The following is a 20,863-nucleotide window of genomic DNA, read 5'->3' as shown; positions in this document are numbered from 1 at the left end:
AAATACTATAAAAACGTATATGGTTGAATTCTCATTATGTGTGCAGCCAGTTGGAAGTATATTATTAAGTGTCTTTGTCTCTTTCAGTTACTTGCTGATCAGAATATCTTAAGTCCACTCACCCTCCTGTGTGTACAATCACAATACCTTCCAAGTTGGTGTGTGACCTGTGTCTTTTCTGTTATTCTTACCATAAGCTCACAATAAGCACAAACCGAACAGTTGTTCAATCTCTATAAATCTGAAAAACACAAACTGCTGAGCGGTGACTCATATATCAGTCTATTATATAGTACAGGGCTGACTGTATTAAACAAATGGCTAGGCCTGCAGCTGGAAAAGAGAGGCAATATAGAGAGAGCAGAGGTTATTGTCTAATTTAAATCTTGGCTGCTTTCCCAGAGCTGTACCACATTCCAATTTGTGGCTGTGTTGCTTGGCGCTACTGACAGAGGTCCGGCTGCAAATACTCTCGTGCTCCTCTCCAGAAATGTCTCGGAACTGACAATCAACAAGTTGGCATAGATTAACGATTAATGACGGGGGTGAGATATGGGTATTAGGTGAGATAATGAAGATCCACACGTAGTTTCTACACGTGCCCCCCTCCTCCTTGCGCTGAGGTCTCAATAATGTATCTATAATCGTTATGACCCGATGCGCTACATACAAAGGCTCATAAAGAAAGACAGTGCATTGTGCCTGTAATGTCTTTGAGATCCATAATGAAATAGCAGCTGGAAGAGACATCTGTGAACACATAGTAGTTACAGAATGGTTGAGCGGGCTCTTAGAAGCAATTAGCTATTTCAAGCATTTTCTTCTTGGCATACTATTGTCCGTTCATCTGGTAGATTGACAGCACACCAGGACATCATTAGCAAACCTGACGGCTGTCGAGTCGCAGACATTGTTTTTCTTGTGACAGCAACCATCAGGCTAAGTGCTTCACTAATGTTTTTAACAGTATTTAAACTCAAAATGTCATTTTAACATTTCCTACTTCAAAAGCAGTGTGAGATTAAGATACCAGCTTTGAATAATTACAAACACTGAGCTTCAACTTTGATTCCATATCATTGCGCTGACATTTAAAGCGGTTCAGAACAAAGAGACACTATACACATCTTTTAGTCATAATGCAACAAAAAATATTTCTTTTCTTTCTGTGAAATGACAGGTTGGAGATCAAAGACACACGGAAACCAGGAGGTCTGCTGTGTATTGAAGCGGTGCTTTTTTAGGAGAACAAGGTAACTTAGCAAAGTGTAATAAAAAAAAAGAGTAATAAAGCTCTATGCAAAAAAATCTTCTCAGTTAAAGACCCTTGTCAGTGTGCGTTCAATTAAATGCAACCATTTTCTCCACACTGAATTTCCCTACTGATGCTATCAGGCAAACTAGTGAAAATCCATTTGTCACACGAATATTAAACTGACATTATACACAGCGCAGTTAATACAACAAAAAGGATTATAGTAAATCACAAATAATGTACACAGAAGGGTTCACTTTAATGTCCTGTAGATGTGTTGTAACGTGTTGCTTCAACATTACTGCACACAAAAATGTAGAAGAAAATAAAGCTCAATCTGACTCTTTTTACAACTGAAAAGAACAATGGACGTTGTATTTGTACAACCCTCTTTTACCGGCGTATTGATTTCCTCTTTTGGCCACAGCTCCCGCCAAGTACGTTTATCCCATTGCTCCAATGCAGGCCGCTTTAAAAAAAAAAAAGGGGTCACTGACATTTTCTGTATTCGAGCCTTGACCTCTAATTTAGGAGCATGCTGTGAGTATCTCCACTAAAATAAACGAGAGCAGGGCACAGTCTGCTCTGCACTCACTCTTTTCTGTGCACGTGTTTTCCAATCACTCTATTTCTCATTTCTCCAATTCTCTACCAATATATATATATATATATATATATATATATATATATATATATATATATATATATATATATATATATATAACCTGCAAAGGAACGAGATATTGTGGCCCCAATCACCTGGTATCCAGTTGTTTGTATGCGGAGGTGAGGAACAACTAAATGTTCATAACGTCTGACTAACACAACCAAACCTTTTGTACTCTAAAATGCATTTAAGAGATCCACGATTGAATATATAATAATCAATATACAAACAAAGTTTGTAATGACAAAAGCTGTGATTTTGACAAGGGGTGCCATGCTGAGAATACTGACTGCAGCTTTAAGTCGGAGAGAGAAACAGAATTCCCACCGTCAACTTGTCATCAGCTAATTCACCTGCAGCCAGACGGGGGAGATACACTGGACACATAGGGAGAGTTAATCTCTTCATTCATCTTTGCAAAAGAGATCGACCCAATTAGCTTGCCTCATTGACTGACAGCCCTTGTGTTTGCTATTCTCCCTCGACTTTTTTCCCGCTTCTTAAATCAGGAGTTATGCTGGCTCCATCTGAAGACCTCGGAAATTATTCGAGAGAACTGTATGACAGTGAAATAATCATGATGTCTTTATTCAGATCTGTTGAGTCTGACATATTCACCACTGCAATTTACTGTGACTGATTAGCCAATGGTAGTGTTGCTTAGGGATAGCTCTCCAGAGTTCTGTAATTGAGAGGATTTGACTTGGGAGAGGGTTTTTTCTGCTGATAACTACACACATTCCTCTTTTTTTAGCCGCTCCTAAAAGCCAAAGCACATTCGAATTATGACGCTTGCCGAAACAGCGGGATGTAGGACCATTCGAAATTTGATAGCCTTCCCTTGAAAATGTGATTCCACATCGTGTTTCATCTAATAATTTACCAAAGTGTATCTGGCTGTAGCCCAAAGAACGGTCCATGTTAGTTGGCCTGGTCAATGCCAAATATAAAAACTCAAAGATTAGGGGCAACAATGGCCCAAAGGACTGCCCTCATGGCCTCTGACATCCGACGATACACACAATATAGAGAATGTTGATGCAAATGTCTGTGTGGCAACACAATATTGCATTACTATGTGTTAGCAAATAGTTGTACAACTGATTTAGTTACTGATTCAGTTAGTTTGCTGAATGTATAACTATTTCCTTCTGCTAATTATAACTTGTACAGTATCTTGCATTTCGTCATTAGTTATTACAACAGGTATCACTCGCCTAAAATAGCTGTCAAAACATTTAAATGAAAATACATCTTGCTTCATATTTGATGCTTGCCATTCTTTCACAAGTCACACCCAATACATATTGACAAGTGATGGCCTGTGACAGTTTGACAAAAGTATGGTTATATTCTGTGGCTGGCACAGACGTACATGCGAGGCTTAAAAAAAAGGGATGAAAGGCATCAAATAATTATCTGTTTCATTATAATCCTGTCTTGGTAATTATGAGATTAATATGTCAATGCTGGTTTTGGCAGGTTCTGCCACCAGGAAAGGCTATATTTACCGCAGTCCTTGTGCCACAATGCACTGACAACTGCTTTCTTTCACATTAAATCTCATTTATATATTGTACAGAAAAAAAGGGAGATGCTGTTATTCTTTTCCAAAACACCCTACTAATGCTCTGGGGCATGATTTGTCATTGTTATTTAGTGCTCGCTCACCTACACTTAAAACATGATCCTTCTAGATTTTAATTAAGCACCAAGGTACCTCCCAAGGGGTTCTGGCTTGGCAAAGGAAACTACTTTGATTTATGTACTACTTTGTTGTTCCTGCTTGAAGCTTGCCTGTTATAAGAGACTGTGGTGATGAATGAAATAACCGCGCAATTATTCTTATTTGTTAATTAGTTCCTTTAAAGAATGTATTCTTCTGACAATGTCAATACCAAATAGTGCAGCGGAACATCAAGCTTTCTCTTTACATGTCATCTCCTTACCTCAAAACAATCAAAAACATAAACCAACTGGCTACACTGGGAATCTTACTGTAAGCTGGAAACTTGTTGAGACATGTTCAAACTAAATTTGGTTATGATTACCTGCTAAATCAACAAAAGCTGATCGGAATTTGCGTGTGTTCAGCATGCCAACTGGATAATGCATCTCTGTATGCATACGCATCCCCCATACAGCAGCACATTGCACAAAACAGCAGTACTGGCTGTTAGACCATCAGCAAACATTGTGGCAGCTTAAACCCTGAAACAGAAGTGTACATATTTGTCAATTATCAAAATGTCACAGACATCTGGGTATGATATTAACACAGCCTCTTAACACTCTATTTAATTAAGTTAATATCACTTTCTGGTTAGACATATAAATACACCAGACAAAACAATAAACCACACTAAAAACATGAGTGATTTGTAAAAAAAAAATAAAAAAATAAAAAAATTTCACACTGTAGTAATGAGACGCCAAACACTTCAGATAGTATATTCCAGTTAGTGTTCCCATGTATATAATATCCCAAAAGTATTATACTCATTAGCCAAACCTAATATTGGGGTTTCTCTTTCTAGATAAGCGCTGCTTATTCAGTCATCATATAAGCGTGGACAGCGGCCAGTTTTCAATATAAAACTTTAAGTATTGGCAGGAGTATAATCCAGACTACCCAGGTGTACAGTATACAGCTGTTTGTAATAAAAGACCACATGCCCTGCAATATCATATGGCAAATACTCATGAGTGATGTAATAATGGTCAGACAATAATCTTTGTTTTAAGAAATCTGGGTGCAAAAGCTCTGTAGCTGTAGATTGTGTAATTCTTTCACTTTTTTTCATGCGTTTCTCTGGATGAGTGTCAGCTGATTGTCTCCCACGTGAAACAGGATGTAAAACTTGCCTGGCCTGCTGCGGCCACATTGACAAATCAAGGCAGTAGCTGAAGATGAAAGTGAAGATGGTCAGCCACCTCGGCAACACAAGAATGGTTAGAGAGACAGACCTTGTACAAGGTCTGCTCTCTTAGATGCGTATCAGAAGGTAATGGAGTCTCAAAACTACAGGGGTGCTGCAGGATCACTACGATTAGCTCGTGGAACTGCTGAAGGTCACCACTGCTGAGCTGAGCAGCCACAAGCCCTCATAAAACCATGCAGCGTATCATTATTTTTAAAGTGTTTCATTATGGACGGTTAACCTTGGCTAACTCCGACCTCACACTTTAATCAGCTGCCTGTAATGCCTTTGAAGCAGCGTAATCATTCAGCTTCTTTTCTTGTTTGTCAGCGGGAGAGACACAAATGTTGTGGAGCCTATTTTAAAAAAGGAAAGAAATCCCTTTCCACTAGGCTGTGCAGGTATTTGAAAAGTAACACTGAGTCAGAACATCCAAAGATGAAAAACTAGATCAGTTTCCTTGGAAGGAATGTCATTTGAAAGAAATATCAGTGGCAGTCCAGAGAGAGAAACCCTGCCAAGGCTGAGGCCTCACAGACCATGATCTTGTTTCTACTGCTGCCATCCCGCACTATGACCACATGCGAGAGTCCACAAGCCAGCAGAAACACACACATCACAATAAACAAGGGCATGCTGTGAATGAGCCTCGACTTCAACTCCCGAAAATATCTGAAGTCGGCTCAAGAATTTCATGGACCCCATTCATGGTCCCAGTCGAGGTTTCGGGGACCTGACCTTTATTATATGGCTGGAGCTGTTACCGAGGCCATGTCCATTGTTCCTTTTGATCAAGCAACTGAATTCAAACCAGACCGATTTATGAATACTGCATGATTTTTATCCAACTGGAAATCTGACATAAAGAATTCTCAAAGCAGTGATACTTCAGTAACATGTTGAGAGCTTTGCTCATTCAAATGGAGATGATTTTTGGGCAATTATAGCCAACAGAATGAAGTAAGAGTGATGTCATGAGTCGACAGTCTTTAAAAGAAAAAAAAGGGTGTTTTCTGCAGAACATCTTTGAGATGTCTTCTTTACAATATCAGGGCGACTACAGCGTATTGTAATGTTTAGGCAACTCAAAGCTCTTGTTTGAGGGTTAGGAAAAGATTATGATCTTGGATCAATATTGGAAAAAATCTGTTTACTGCCTCATGCTTTAAGTAAGGTTTCCAGTTTGTGCAAAGATAAAAGTTCATTATAGTGAAAAATGTCTCTATAAATGAGTGATAAGTTAGTGACTTAGCAAGAGTGAAACAATGACAGTAGATTAGAGGGCAGAAATACAAAGACAAACAGTAGTTGTTGTAAATTGTTTGCAGACGGGCCTTTTTACATGAACATGTTGTCTACCATGGATACAAAAGATATTTTTGACAAAGTATAGGGAAGACATAAAGGGAAAACATTTTCTTCTAAGAACAGATGTTTTATTCTCCTCCTGGGCTTCACAGTACAGCGAGACAATCTTCCGTCAGTGCACTGTATTGAGATCTTGATATCATCATGAACATGAATTATGGCAAAGCACAAAGGTATACATGCCAGAGAGTATCAGTCTAATGCATGTCCATAAAATATCCAATCAAATTGTGGCAGAGTGAGATGGCAGTTTTCCAATGTAAAAAGATTATTAAAGCTCATTTAGGGGTTGGAGTGGGGGGTTTATTGGCTGCCGTATTATTGCTATGGTGGAGTAACTGCTAAGAGAGACAATAACAATATCCAACTGCCACAAACAGACTATGTTTGAGAAGGACGAGTGTGTAGCAGCATGAACAGAATCAAGCAAAATGGGAACAAAACAGTGCCTCTAAGCAACAAATACATGCAACAAAAACTATGCTTGTATGCAATGCTTACATGTTGTTGTTTTTTGACAAACAGGTTGTATTTTGGTCCTTCTTGAACTTTGACCATTCAAATAAAACTTGTATTTACCCCCATTATTCAAGCTCTTTGTTCATGGGGTCTGAGGGATATTTGCACACCTGCTACTATTGTCAGTGATCTTAGTGCAACCCGGTAACATGCTGCATTATGGGAATGTGTCACGTAAGAGGGGGCAGGTGAAGAAGGGTGGATTAATCACACTGCCTGTTGTGTAATACTACACACACACCTGCAGCCCAAACACCTTTAATGAGACATATATTCACATTCAACCTACATGTTGAACAGTGACTAGTATTTCTACGAGTAGTCAGAATGGCCACAGCTAAATTAGAGAGAGAAAGCTTACAGACAATAATTATTGTTTGGTTGACAGGACTAATTTATACAGGAATAATTACTTTTTGAAAATAAGATATTCTGCATAATTGGTAAACTTTAAAGTAAATATGAGGTACAGCGAGAGGAAAGAAGTCTAAAATAGAAATAGCAGCAAAGAATTCAACTCGTCCAGCCCCGGAAATATTACCCATAAGGAGGACATTCGTCAGTGGCCTATGATCCTTGAAAAGAGCTTAGGAGAGGGGCTTAAGTCAAGCAAGTCAAGTTAAAAGGAAAACAGCTGAATGTTTTTGATACAGTCTGTGAGCCCATTAAGAGAATTGGACATTAGATCTATGAAACATGGAATGGCTGCCTCTCTGGAAAGCTTTAAAAATGAATGTGTCTTAACAGCAAGGCTAACCACTAAAGGGACACAACACTTATTGAATCAGCCAACCAGAAAGTGATTGACTGGTCCTTTTCAAAATTGCTTAATTCACGGTAAAAGCCGTTTTCAGGGGCGCTGGGAGTTTTTCCCCTTCCTTTTAATAAGTCAGCAAGGTTCAGGCTGTCAAAGATGTAGCGAGCCAAAACCAGATTAAAACGGTTTATCACGGTGGAAAAATATATCTTGTGGGGCTCTGCTTTGATTCAAAGGAGCACAGTATTCACACAAATAACGACTCAGACAGGAGGATCATTTTACCTTTGACCTTACAAGATGAACTAACCCAATCAGTAGATTTCAGTGACATATCAACAATTTAGCAAAACTTGAGTAACTTAAGTGCCTCTGGTACTTGAGTCTAGAAGTATCTCAGTCTTATCATAAGACCATCATCCAGTCCTAAAACTCACTCCCTCACTGACCTGTCTCTGTGTGGATCTATGACTTATGGGTGTTCTTAGAGTGGGCTTAGCTTTTGAAGCTTTGTGTATATCCTAAAAAAAAAAAAAAGAAAAAATTGAACACTGTGTGTATTCCTATATTCTGCTATATATGGTTTAGTCATAAAGGTCAAAATACAGTACATTGGAATTATGACACATTTCATTTGCAGCGTCTTGATAGTTGAAATAATGACATTTTAGAGAAAAGTAATAACAAGGCAAGGAGCATTTTTCCTTTGAGTAACAAATTGTACTGAATCTAAATTATCTACTGTGAATGTGATGATCAACATTGTCTTCAAGCGATCAGAAATAGAGCTTGTGTTTATTTACAGTTCATTTAAAATCACCAGACAACACTTTAAGTACTACAACTGGATATAAAATGAATACAATCTTCTTTCATGACTTTGAACGTCAAAATAAACATTTTTTTCCTCAGGCACTATGATGTTGTGTACATGATCAAAATCCAATAACAACTGTGCTTCTCTTGCGGGTTCATCCACTTTGAACTACTGACATAGATGTTTGTGAAACAGCCATGCAGCTACAAATAGCGGGGACTGTCAGTGTTAATCCTAAAGGAAAAACGCAGAAAAGGTAGACAGATCGATGGCCGACTATGTAAGCATATATTCTCAACTGGTTTTACACTGGAGCTCCAATTTGTCTCTGGCCAACTCAATGCAGCGAGACGTTCTTTGTCCACAAGTCCTATCAGGAGGACATGTGATGCACGCTGGGTTCACAATGCACCAGTTGAGAAACAATTTAAGAATGTGAGGGCTGCCTAAATGAACCACGCTGAGTAATGTAATGAAGTGGATTTATGAGCAGTGATGGCAGCATTACAGAAGGTCTTTACGAGTGCTGATCTGGGTAATGGTCTATGTCTGCCTTAGATTTCAAAGCCGTTCTCATATCCACCTCATAAACAACGCAGACAACCTGGTCTTGCGTTTCCCACAGGTTCAGACTGTTGGTTCAGATCATCAGATTATACTTGTAAAACAAGTTGCAATGGGACTTGGTATGTGTGTGTGTGTGTGTGTGTGTGTGTGTGTGTGTGTGTGCACCGTATGTCAACATTTCAACGTGATCAACAAAATGAAGGGAGCGGCAGCTGTGATAATGACGTGTCACAGGAATCAGAAACCGGAATTTGGGGTCGCTTCTTTAGAAACCATCACTCTGAACAGTCAGTTTTCATAAACATGGTTGATGTTTCCATCAATATATCTTTATTGCTAGTGCATCACTGTATGCTATCGTTCAGCGTCGAGGCATCCTGCTGGAAGTGGGGAGCTGTGCATTAACAAAATGTTAAGATCTGCCCCGTGGAGACATACACGTAGTGCAGTTAGTCAAACAGGGTAGTCACTCTTAGAGGCAGGAACTCCAAGTACAGTGTGTCTTCGAGCAGGCGGACTAAAAATAACACCGTCTAATCTCAGTGGGAAAATTGGGTGTTTAATAAATCTGTTGAACTACATCTCCTGACAAGCTGCAATTAAAAAGACTCAGCAAAACACATCAGCTATTCACTTCTTGGACATTTAACATGCACCTTGAAGTCATATCCATCAACTGCTGAGTTTGACAAAGCAGAAAGCCTCTGAACTTACACCCCAGCCCCCGATACACACACAGACACACGCAGCAACAGACACACACACACACACCAACTTAAAGCTGTGTTTGGATATGTTTAGAATGTGTGTGATGAAATGGCACCAGCTGTGTACACTGGAGAGATGCACAAGCCCCCACACACCCCCACAGGAGAGCAGAGCGTTAACCCCTTACCTCCCGGTGAATCCGAAAGGACAGCAAAGACAACAGAGGCCTGGCCCACGATGGTTTGGGGACACTAAAATGTTACTGCCAGGTGGGTTGTTGCTGTAGAAGTACAGTTTGTCACTAAAGTTCTTTAAATCTTAAGTTGCTTTTAGTTTCCCTATATACATGAGCAGGCTTCATACTTCTCCACATTTTACAGGCTTAATTAAATCCTCTGATAATTGCAGCTGCACCCGTACAGCATCAAGTCAAGTCTTACAGTCTGAACAACTTCCTAGTTATTGATTCATATCGCAGGTGAATGGTTGATAAAATACAAATAAAATGGTAAAAACATTCTCAGAAGGGCTTTTTCCTTGTTAAGGGGAAAATCGGAATAGGTGCCAATTATGACATACTTACGGTTGATTTGATGACAACCAGAGTTACCGTGTTAACAGCACCACACACACACTTTGAGCAGCTACTTCCTAAGTAATACAGCAGAAAAACAACTGGTGCTTTTGTTTACAACGCAAGCAATCAAACTATTAAATGTTGATTTAATAAAGAAGTCAGTCAATAATAATTACAACCGCAATCTGATTTCATGCTGAACCTGGCACTTGTAGTCTTCCCCGACATCAATGCTCAGCAAAGTTGGTTTCCTTGCTGGTGGTGTGCAGCCTGTTGCCTGCAGCCCGCGGGATGAAAAGAAAATGCCCCTTTTTTGTGTAGTGTTGTCGCGATACCGGAATTACAAACTTTAAATATAACACATCAAAAATATTGACATTTGATACCATTTCTGATACCACAGGGAATAGTCAAGTGTTAGATTGCTATTAAACGATAATGACCTGTTGTCAACTCATGTCAACTCACTCTCTGAGAGAAGAGTGAGCAGAAAGCACAGCTGGTCCCATGTTTTCATACTGCAGAAAATTGGTATCGAAACCATTTCAAATATTCAATATTATCTATACTTCCAATATTTATGACTACACTATAGAAGACCCATTTTTTTTGTGTACGATGTTTTAATCCACTTCCACTACAAGCTACAGTATCGTGAGTGGTCACACAATTGTGGTTTGATTTCATTAAAACAGTAAGGAGTGTGACTTTGACACCAAAGAAGCTGCCCATTGATTAGATCTGATGATAACGTGCCTGTTGAAATGTTTACTAAGCACAAAAGCTGCGTGTCCACTTACACTCAACATCAACACTAATATCGGATGATTTTAGTTCAGCTTGAACCTTTCCATCGACAATGTGCTATGAAACTATTTGCTTGTGCCATTAAAATACTCTGATGTATGGTCAATTCCCAAAGAATTAGGACGTCTCAGTGGTGCTGGCATTAGTTTTGCAAATAAACCTCAAGTGGAGGTGAAGAGTTTGTATTACCATCTGTTGTTAATTTCAGTCTCTGCGCCTGGAGGCAATGAAAGTCCACACTAAATGGTTACTGTATCTGAAACATTATTAAACCTTGAAAGAAAAGAAATAGACCAGATGGCCATAAATATGGGAATAACACTGAGTCCATTTCAAGAAACCATTAAAGTCAATAACATATGACTTTTTGCAAATATCAAAACCAGTCAAATCCAAACAGCTCCTTGTCTTTTGGTGGACGCTGTGCATCACCGAGGAGCTTGCCCAGAGAAAACCACATCACTTAAACTGTCTCGCATCACTGGCATTTACCAAAATAAGAAATTGGAGAAATGAGGATTAGATGTCAATGTGTTTATTTAAAGTTGTCTAAACTTTAAGAAAGGCAGCTTGTATATATTTTAATGACTACAACCAGGTGTTCTTAACACAAGCCACAGAGCCAGTGAAACTGAGAGTCATTATCACAGATAAATTGAAAACAACGCACCTTGAAGCAGCAACCAATCAGTAAAACTATAGTCCTTGGCAGGTGTGCCCTTGAGCATAACTGATAAGTGTTCACCCTTAAGTAAAGGTAGCGTAATAGGAACGGACCCTGCTTTGACAGTCCGGTCTCCAACCTGAATGCCCAGCATTTGATGGTAAAAACTCACAGAAATATTTATTTACATTTGTTATAAGGTAAAAGGAACTGTGCTATTTCTAGCTGATTACAGCAAGTGATCTTTCCTGAATGTATTCTATGTGTATTATGCAGCTGTGTGAAGTTGTGGCATGTTCCTCTTCAGCACCACTGTTTCTCCCTTCATCTCGGTGCCAAAAGAAATGGCAGCTTCATTAGTCATGACTGCAGCACCTAATTAAGTTTGTGCCACTCGTTTGGATTTTTCTGTAAATTTAAAAGATTCTCTGATGTTTCAAAGTGCCTCTGGGCCCGTCTGTCTCTGTTGTCATTAAAATTGAACATTTCCTGTGCCAGCATTTTTGAGAGAGTATTGCCTCTTTTCAAATCTGTGAAACTGTGAATCTCTGGAAAGTAATGCTATTTGCAAAAAAGATGCTATGACAGCCTATAAATAGATTAAAGAAGTAATGCCTCAGTTCAGTAGGACTTGTAAGCATGCCACATCTCTTGGATGACTAACTGCTATGCATTGTGCTGCCTTTCAGCGAGGAGATTCAAATAAATTGGAGGCCGATTTGAAACATGCATGCAAGAGAGGCTATTTGTTCACCATGGAAAGGCATTGTAGTTAGCATGAAATGCATGCTTTGTACTCTCCCTCTCTCTCGCCCCCCAACATGAATGGTGGAGATACTGGATAAGCACCTTCTCACCACCCTCTCTCCCTCCCCTCTCGCTCGCTCGCTCTCGTTCTCCTTTTGCATTGTGGCCAATTACAGTTACAGATGGAAAATCTCACTTGACCTGGGGAATTTATGAGCAGGAATAAAATTGCACTTCAACTCTTACACCAATTCAAAGCAATGTAGTTAAAATGTCTCAAAGCTGATGAAGACATGATGAAATTGGGCACATATGACAACTTGGCCACATGACAAAGAGCTGACGAAACAGTGAGACAAACCTGGTAACTGTTTAGAGCAGCATCAGATTGCAAGAGCAAACAGCACTATAGGTCTGAATGCATTTGGGAGGGGGTTGGTGTGTGTGTGCACGTGAGGATGGGTGGGGGATGTATACAGGGGCGACCATTGTTTAAACTTTGTAAAACGCTGCACTTGTGTCATTCGTCTGTCAAAGTGATGTTCCCTCTTGCTGGGGTAAAAGGGGGGGTTCAAGCTCCTGGGGCATATCCAATAGTTCAAGTGTTACATCGCTGAGGAAATATCACAAAGTATGATCAGTGTTTTACTTGACCTCTGCCTCACGTAGTTAAGGGAGTTAATAAACATGTCATACCTCAGCAATGTTAGGAAACAAGGCTGCTTGTGCCCTACACAGATGGAGGAAAGTGAATAAACTAACTTGTAAACAATGCAGGCTGTCTAAGCTGGGAGCGAGTAGATAAAACGGCGCTGTACATCATGTGGCTGCCTCTATTAGGATGACAGTCTGAGTGGGTTTACGGATGCCACGTTGGAGATAAGTGCTCAACACAACACAACACAATGAATGCCTTCACACAAAACAGATCAGAAGTGTGCCGTCTATTTCTTTCTGTATGTTTGTGAGTCTATGTGCAGCTTATGAAGTTCATTTTCAGCACGATCTCCAAGAGCCATCAACAGCAACCTGGAGGTGCTGAAGCTTGTTAAATACTCAAAATAAAAGTTAGAATGAGTGGGCATGTAGTAACTCGACATGCCAAATGGTAAACAAGGTATTGGACTGCACCATGTTGAGGTTCTTGTAACAGGATCAGAGTCCAGAGGAGCATTTTAAATTGACAGTCGATGCACACTGTGTCTCACTTTCACCACGTTGTAATGCACGTATAGTTACATTATGTAATGTCGATCTCTAATGTCTAGGAACATGGACAACTGTGTATAGCCAACAGCGCCCATGACGGTGGATCCCATCACTCTGGTGAGAGTTCAGCGCTGCAGCGTGGCCGGTCCTGGACTAAAAGTAACGCTGAGCCGCTGCACTTGTCGCGTGCTCTCATTTCCATGACTGATTCACGACAGCAAAGTTTGTGGCAAGAGATGGGGAGTAATTAATTAAGCAAATCCAAAAAAAAAAACAGTAGTGATTAGTGGCTAATTATTAGTCAGGCGAGGAGGGGGAGACAAGTGGAAGCAACTAAGAAAATGAACATGTGATTACTTTTGATTCAAGTTAATTATGGATGGATTTCAGCAGCCCCGGTTTACGGCGCACCGGCGCGGTCACAACACAAGCCAGACGTTGTTCCTCACCTTGTTGAAGTTGTAGTAGCCCAAACAGTGGGCAAAATCCAGGTTCGCTGGTTCTCCTGGAATAGAATTCCCACCAACGGTCGGATAAAATCGTACATCCATGGTGTGTGTGTGTGTGTGTGTGTGTGTGTGTGTGTGTGTGTGTGTGTGTGTGTGTGTGTGTACACGCGTGTGTGTGAGGGAGCCGCGCAGCTGTAGCCTGCTCTGCACGGAGATCAATTTGTTTCTGCCGTTTACAATCCCAGCGCGCGCGCACACAGAGCGAGAGAGAGACGGAGAAAGTGACCCAAGCTTTGTTGGGAGGAGTGGGGGGTGAATGAGACACTGTGGTCGATGGGTAGGGGAGGGAAAGGGGGGAGGGGGGGAAGAGAAGTTTCGATATCCTTCTTCTACACCTGGTTCGGCCGCTTCATCTCCGTGGAAAGCCCAAATGAAGGTTGGACGGAGCCGAATAAGCTGTCCGTCAAGCAGCAGCTCGTAGACGCGGTGTGCCCATGCATTTACACACAGCTGCTGCTGTATACAAAGAAGCCACGAGACCGGCGACTGAGAGTGGGTCCACCTCCTTTTCCTCCCCCTTCAGACGCAGGAAGAGAAGAAGAAGAAAACAGAAAACTGCAACAAAGTGGTAATAATAACCACGAAGTAAATCCGCGCGTCAAAGCAGTACCGTAGTCGGAAAGGTGTCTCTGTCCTCCGCGGTGTCTCTCAGAAGTTTATTTTCTCCAACTTAGGAAACTCATTGGTGAAGCAGTTTGAGTAGGAAGTAGCTATAGCTGGCTCCGCGAGCCCCTCTGCTAAATGCAGCGATTTTGTAAAACAAGCCAAACAACACTCCACAGATGGTGCAATTAGTGGATATGATGTAGTACAGTGTGTGTGTTCGGGTTCAGCCCTCGGCTCTGCCTGTGGTTGTGATGAACAAGGCAAAATGTGTGAACACGCCGGCCACGCCCCAAACACACTTAGCCACGCCCATTAGAAACACTGCATTTAAATCCATGTGACATGTTGGCATATGATAATCACAATTACAGAATAGTTATTTTTTTTGCATATGCATGTGTTTATGCATTTTATTATTTTAACCCATGCATAGCCTACTTTTTGTGTGTGTTTGTTTTGTCTGGAGCACCAAGTTTAAATAGGATGGGATTCTACTCCAGTCAGTGGGGAATGACAGCATGCTTTAATTAAAAAGTACCAATGCTGATGCTAAGAGTATTTGATGATCCTTTTTGCAGTCCGTGCTAATGCACCTCAAACAACCAACATTAATGTGCACGTGCCGACTAGATGCTATCATAACTAGCTGGCAAAAGACAGCACGGTGTGTCTGTGACAGCGCTTCACACAGACTTGTGGTCTCTCGTCTCTCTCTATTACCCTCTTGTTCCCGTATGTTCATGAATCATAAAGCCCCAGAAAAAAATTGGAACATTTTCAACTTGTGCAGACGTGTCTTTCCCTCAAGGCAAACTTGCAACTGTTCACATGTACTCACATCTTTGTCTTGGTTTTTGCACCACCTCTATGATGTACTTCATGTTCTGCCTGAATACATCTCTAGTTTCAAACCACCGCCATATGAAGTTCTCAAAGTCGAGACATTCGTACATTTTTTCAAAGCACACCCCTGTATTTCTTTATATCCAGGTCTACTTAGTGTACATAAATACATACTCTGGATAAAAGCAATGTTGTGGTAACCAACTCCAAAAATGTAATCACTTTGTACACTTTCATTTACGATACGCTATATGTACTTATACTACTCTTTATGTACATATATATTCACTTGCAATATATTTTTCTCCAGTAGGACAATGTAATCATTCACATTCATTCAGTCATTCTTCATTTAAAATACAGGTTGCTCACTATTTGTAGTTATGGTAAACTTGTGCTCCAGATTGCAGGGATTTGTAACAATCTCGAACCGATCTCTCCTCAAACCAAACATCTGTTAGAAATCTGCCCTGGCTACAGCCCTGTTTCAGACCACATATAAAATAATGGTTATATGCAATGATAATACCTGCTTAGTAATTAGGAAAAAATGAGGAGAAAAGAAAAATACGAGAAAGTACCAGGGCAGAGGCCACTGAGAAAACAACACGTCCTGCTCTTGTTATTGTAACTGTAGCATTTGACATTATTTAATTTTATGATATGAATAGACATGTATTTTAAACAGTCCTAAAATGTGAGTGTCAACAGTGTTGACAACCCATGACGTTTAAAAAATTGACTTTTGTGTTTTCTTATTCAACAGCCGTATGTCTAACATATTATTAAATTCAAGCAGACTTAAGTACGAGATCATATGGGCAACTTGTGGTGCCAAAATAAAGTTTACATTAACCACTGTTCATTTGAACGGCTTTGAAAGAGACATCTTGTATTGGATTGTAGCTGGTCTAACCAATCTGTCATCTACAGCTACAGAGCTTGTCCCAATGTGATTAATTGGGGAGTGTCATCTTTCTAATTTAAACTTCTGACATGAACTAAATGTCAACAACTGATCACAATTACAGCAGATATAACATTACAGAGATAATGTTTGATATCATTTTGACAGACATGATTTTAACCTCCTGCGTTTGTACGCAGACTTGACCTATGACTCTTAGAAATTAATATGTAACTTTAGTTTTGTAGTTGATATTTGGAGTGATTTGAGCACTTGAGCTTTATTCCTGCACCAATATAGAGTGCTTCAGGAATGACGTATGTTTCAAGGCCAACCCAGTTAGCATTGCATTGGATCCCTCAACAAACAGCCAATCGAATTTGTCCATTGAATTTTGAATAGTATTTTTTTTTTTTGCAGTATATAAGGTCGGTGGCAAACACAAGTTTATGACAATTCTTCTTATCTTCTAACATCCACCATTACAAAGACCACTCATAGGAATACAATAGACGGAAGTAAAAACGTTGGACTATAAACAAACTACCACGGTCTCATGAGCGCGAGTATACACCACGAGTTGTAAAGGCGGAATAGTCGGCAATTAAGTTTTGTCGTCTCATTTAGCTAATTGTTGGCAACCGCCCTTTTCAAGACACTTAAAAGCTTCTAAATTCGCCAGACATATTATTTATCAAGCATCAACACAATAAAATATCAACATTCTGTAAACCACAGAACTTTTTTTAAGCATCTAACCAAAAACCCATAAAAAAAACTATTGACTTTGAGACGAGGGAACTGGAAGTGCAACATGCTAAGTCATTTCTGGGTTTTAGGACCTGCAGCACTCCATTGCAAATCCTATAGTATCCAACCCTAATTTTGTCTGTGGAAATACTGCATAAAATGTATGTGTCCCTGGCCACCTGACGCAACTATATACACTTCACCACTCTGCTGTTTTACTGCAAATGCTTACAGAGTGCATACAGTATGCACAATTGCCCCAATAAACTTCTCAGTTTTTTTCCCTCCGTTTTTTTTCTCCGTTTCTAAGTCAGGAACTAAACAAGATTGCGCAAGTGTTAGTCTTTTAGGCGACTGCTGGAAACAGTTATTTCCAAGCAAGCAGATCAGAGATAATATTTTTGAGTAGAAGTACCACAGCACTGGGTGAGAATAGCAGCAGGCATCCATAGAAGTCCACTGTAAGACTTTATGATCAGGTTTAAAGGTCTGTGTGGAATAAAATAGTTTGTTTCATGGTGAAACCGTTAAAAGATTTTAGTAAAAAAAATATTGACGGTGTTGGAGGAAATATGTTACTCGTTGCTGGAGAGTTTTAAGAAACAAAACCCTTATATAGGAAGTTGCTTTTATTGGCTGTTGTACTGCAGGGGCATTCAATTAAAATTCAACTAGGTCCAGTTAGACAGAATTTCCTCATTCAAAAGTCCGGAATATCACAATAATGTCTAATTTGCGCTATGATTTAGTCCCTTTAGTTGAAGTAGCTTAACAGTTGTATGCCTGTATGTAGTCAACAACTGACATTTAGAAAGTTCAATTGAACAATATTTTATTGTCAGATTTAACTTGAACTCAAAGGCATATTCAAATGCATAATACATACTCTGATAATAAATAAATAAGGATTAAAAAATAAAATACAGAACAGAAAGCTTTAAAAAAAAGTGCATCATACAATAAAGTACTTAATTAAAAAATGAACTGAACTGAATAGCCCTGAAGCTTTAGATTTCATTTATTCAGGGTGAAGTGATGTCACTCCAAAAAGCCACAAGGGACTTTATCTGAGGTTATTGAAACTACTTATTTCAGCTCTATTCTCCTCTTTGTTAACATTATGGTTGGACAGTGAACCTCTCTTTGAGGATTCTGATCATAATGACCTCTTAGGTTTATTTTTTTTGTTCCTTCTCATTTCTGGTCTCGCTGTCCACTATTCTTCTTTTGGAGAACGCTGTGTGGAATGAAATCATTTCTCAGGCTCACGTCCTCCCCCTACCTGCTGGCTATCTTTCCCAGTCTCTCACATGTGTGCTTATCTCACTCGAGTCGCGGGCGATACATATCGGAATACACATATGTGATTGACCGAGTAGCATCACATGAGATGATTTACGAGTGCCGTAAAGGCTAGAAAAGTTTTCAATTATCTACTGGTTTTAAATCCTGATACAACGGCGCCTGGGTTCGGACCTTGATCGCGATCCACCTATTAGTGACCCTTTTTGTACTGATATTAAATAGTGCACCTGTTTGTCATAAAGACATTCACTATATTGTGTGAATATCAGACAAGATGAATAGGCAATTGCTGTAACTTTAAAGTGATCTATATATAATATCGCCCTCACTGCTGACATTTTGACTTGGCATAGCAGGAAAAGCACAGGTGTAATAGATAACATTCATGATGGCTGTGTTAAATGTAGCCTAGTCAATGAGACGGCACGTACAATACCAATACATTGCAACATGCACACCTGAATGGAACACAGCTATAATAATGTTTTTAATTGCTTTGTTTGTGCTTTTCCTGCTATGTTAAATTAAATGATCCAAAAAAAAAGGCCCATTATTATTACGGTGTACACTATGAATGTCCTCACACAAACTGTCATCTCAATTTTAAATTGCCAAAAGAATCGGTGGATTTTATGCACACTATACTCCTGGTTGTGCGGTAAGCACACAAAACGAGTCTTTTCATTCACCTGTCACATTCAGCTCTCCAGAGAGGAAAAAAGAGGTCAGACAAAACATGAAAATCAATGCTATCGGCCATGAGAATATATAAGCAAAGCTTTGCAGTTGTACCATATTTGTCTGTAAATGTCAGATGTTCTTCATTTACCATTGAATATCTGCTTTGAAATATGTCAACAATGTGTTTTGTTTCTATACCCGAAGACAATACATGCTTTTCAAGTGAACTACCTCTACTGTTTTATTAAAATCTAATCTGCAATGCAGCTTCAGTGCCACCTCTTATTTGTTGTCAGCACAGTGTACCAAGGTCTGTAGTTAAGAATAACAAGTTTTTAATTGGATCCAGTTGGCAGACTGCTTTTGATATTACTTTGTACCTCCTGCTCTATAATGCAATCACACTGTTTCGTGAAGGTTCAAATGTGCAGTACCAGAGATGAATCGCTTGAAGACTTTTTGAATTTCCAGTGCCAAGTTATTGCAGCCGAATGGGTTTCTGAACACATTGAGAGAGGGCTTACATGGACAGATATTTCAATGCATCACGGGGGAGTCTGCTATGCTTTTGTACCATCTGATTACAAAACAATTATCTAAGACTAATATTATATTTTGCTAGTGGTTGTAGTAGTAGTAGTTTCAAGGGTCCTGTTTAAATCGATTATCACTGTTTTAATTGTATTTTTTTGTATCCTGATAAGCTTTTTAAAAATACAATACCTGTGGCTAAAGTATGTTCATTCGGGAGTACTTTTTCCTTCATTAAATACAAAATGTATCTCAGACACAACTTCTACTTCTTTTGCCCCTGTCCTTTAACTCTGGAAATTATTGTACAAAGTCAACAGATATTAAATAGAAATGTACCACACTGATGTTTTAATACATCTGGACACTGGTTTGATAGTTAGGAATTATTCTTATTCTTCACACAGACTAATTGATGGATGTTCATAATACTATATACTGTATAATAGCAATAACACAAAGTATTAACATTTTGTATAGAATAAATTATTGTATATTTATTTACTTTTCAGATAATATGCATGCTAGCCTATCCTAGATGAGGGTTCTTTTAAGCACTTCTTGTGAGACAAGAAAACACTATGCAAGTGGGATGTGCGTTGGCATGTAATATACACAAGCTTAATCAATGACATACAGAGCTAAACTCCGCTGTGCTGTGCTGGAGGAGATAATCCTCATTGGAATGCTCTCCAGTGCGTTCTTAAAGATGGTCAGCAATCCATGATAGTCACCAAGAAATCTACTTTGTAATTATGGACACTTTGATGCATATGCAAACCATTTTCCGTCATGTTCCTGTTTGATAGTGGCTCTTGCATGCATAACGAAGCAATGCTTTCACATACTACACACACTGATACGCCCACCCAATCAAATCTCATTCACTCTTGCACATACAGACACATACAAAAACCCACGCAGCCTCCCACACACCGCATATCAGATAAGCAAGCTCCTCTACATTCCCAATTCAGCCTGGTTATTGCATGTTTGGTTTTCATTATGACACAAGTGCGGTGTATGTGTGTGTGTTTCTGTTGCTGTTGTTGTTATTTATTCCTGTTTTTAATGTTGTTTGACTGTGCAGCCAGGGAGCGGAATTAATTTATTTTCTGATGGTTAGGTATCAGTGTCTCAGCCAGATG

At 39.5% G+C, this 20,863-nt stretch overlaps 1 protein-coding gene across 1 annotated transcript in view; it reads right to left on the bottom strand.

The window, feature by feature from the left end:
* tox3 (TOX high mobility group box family member 3) overlaps positions 1–14,134 on the bottom strand; it is a gene marked incomplete at both ends in the record, with an annotated part of 38,933 nt that extends 24,799 nt beyond the window's left edge. Inside the window, one exon of the mRNA XM_079216440.1 lies at positions 14,033–14,134. Coding sequence (XP_079072566.1) covers positions 14,033–14,134 — 102 coding nt within the window. The remainder of the gene's footprint in view (positions 1–14,032) is intronic.
* Between the last annotated feature and the right edge of the window lie 6,729 nt (positions 14,135–20,863).

Source organism: Taurulus bubalis, assembly GCF_910589615.1.
Source record: "Taurulus bubalis genome assembly, chromosome: 4".
In the NCBI taxonomy this organism is placed as follows: Eukaryota; Metazoa; Chordata; class Actinopteri; order Perciformes; family Cottidae; genus Taurulus; species Taurulus bubalis.
Note: the sequence above shows the minus strand (reverse complement) of the source record. Positions and strands in the feature narration are given on the sequence as shown.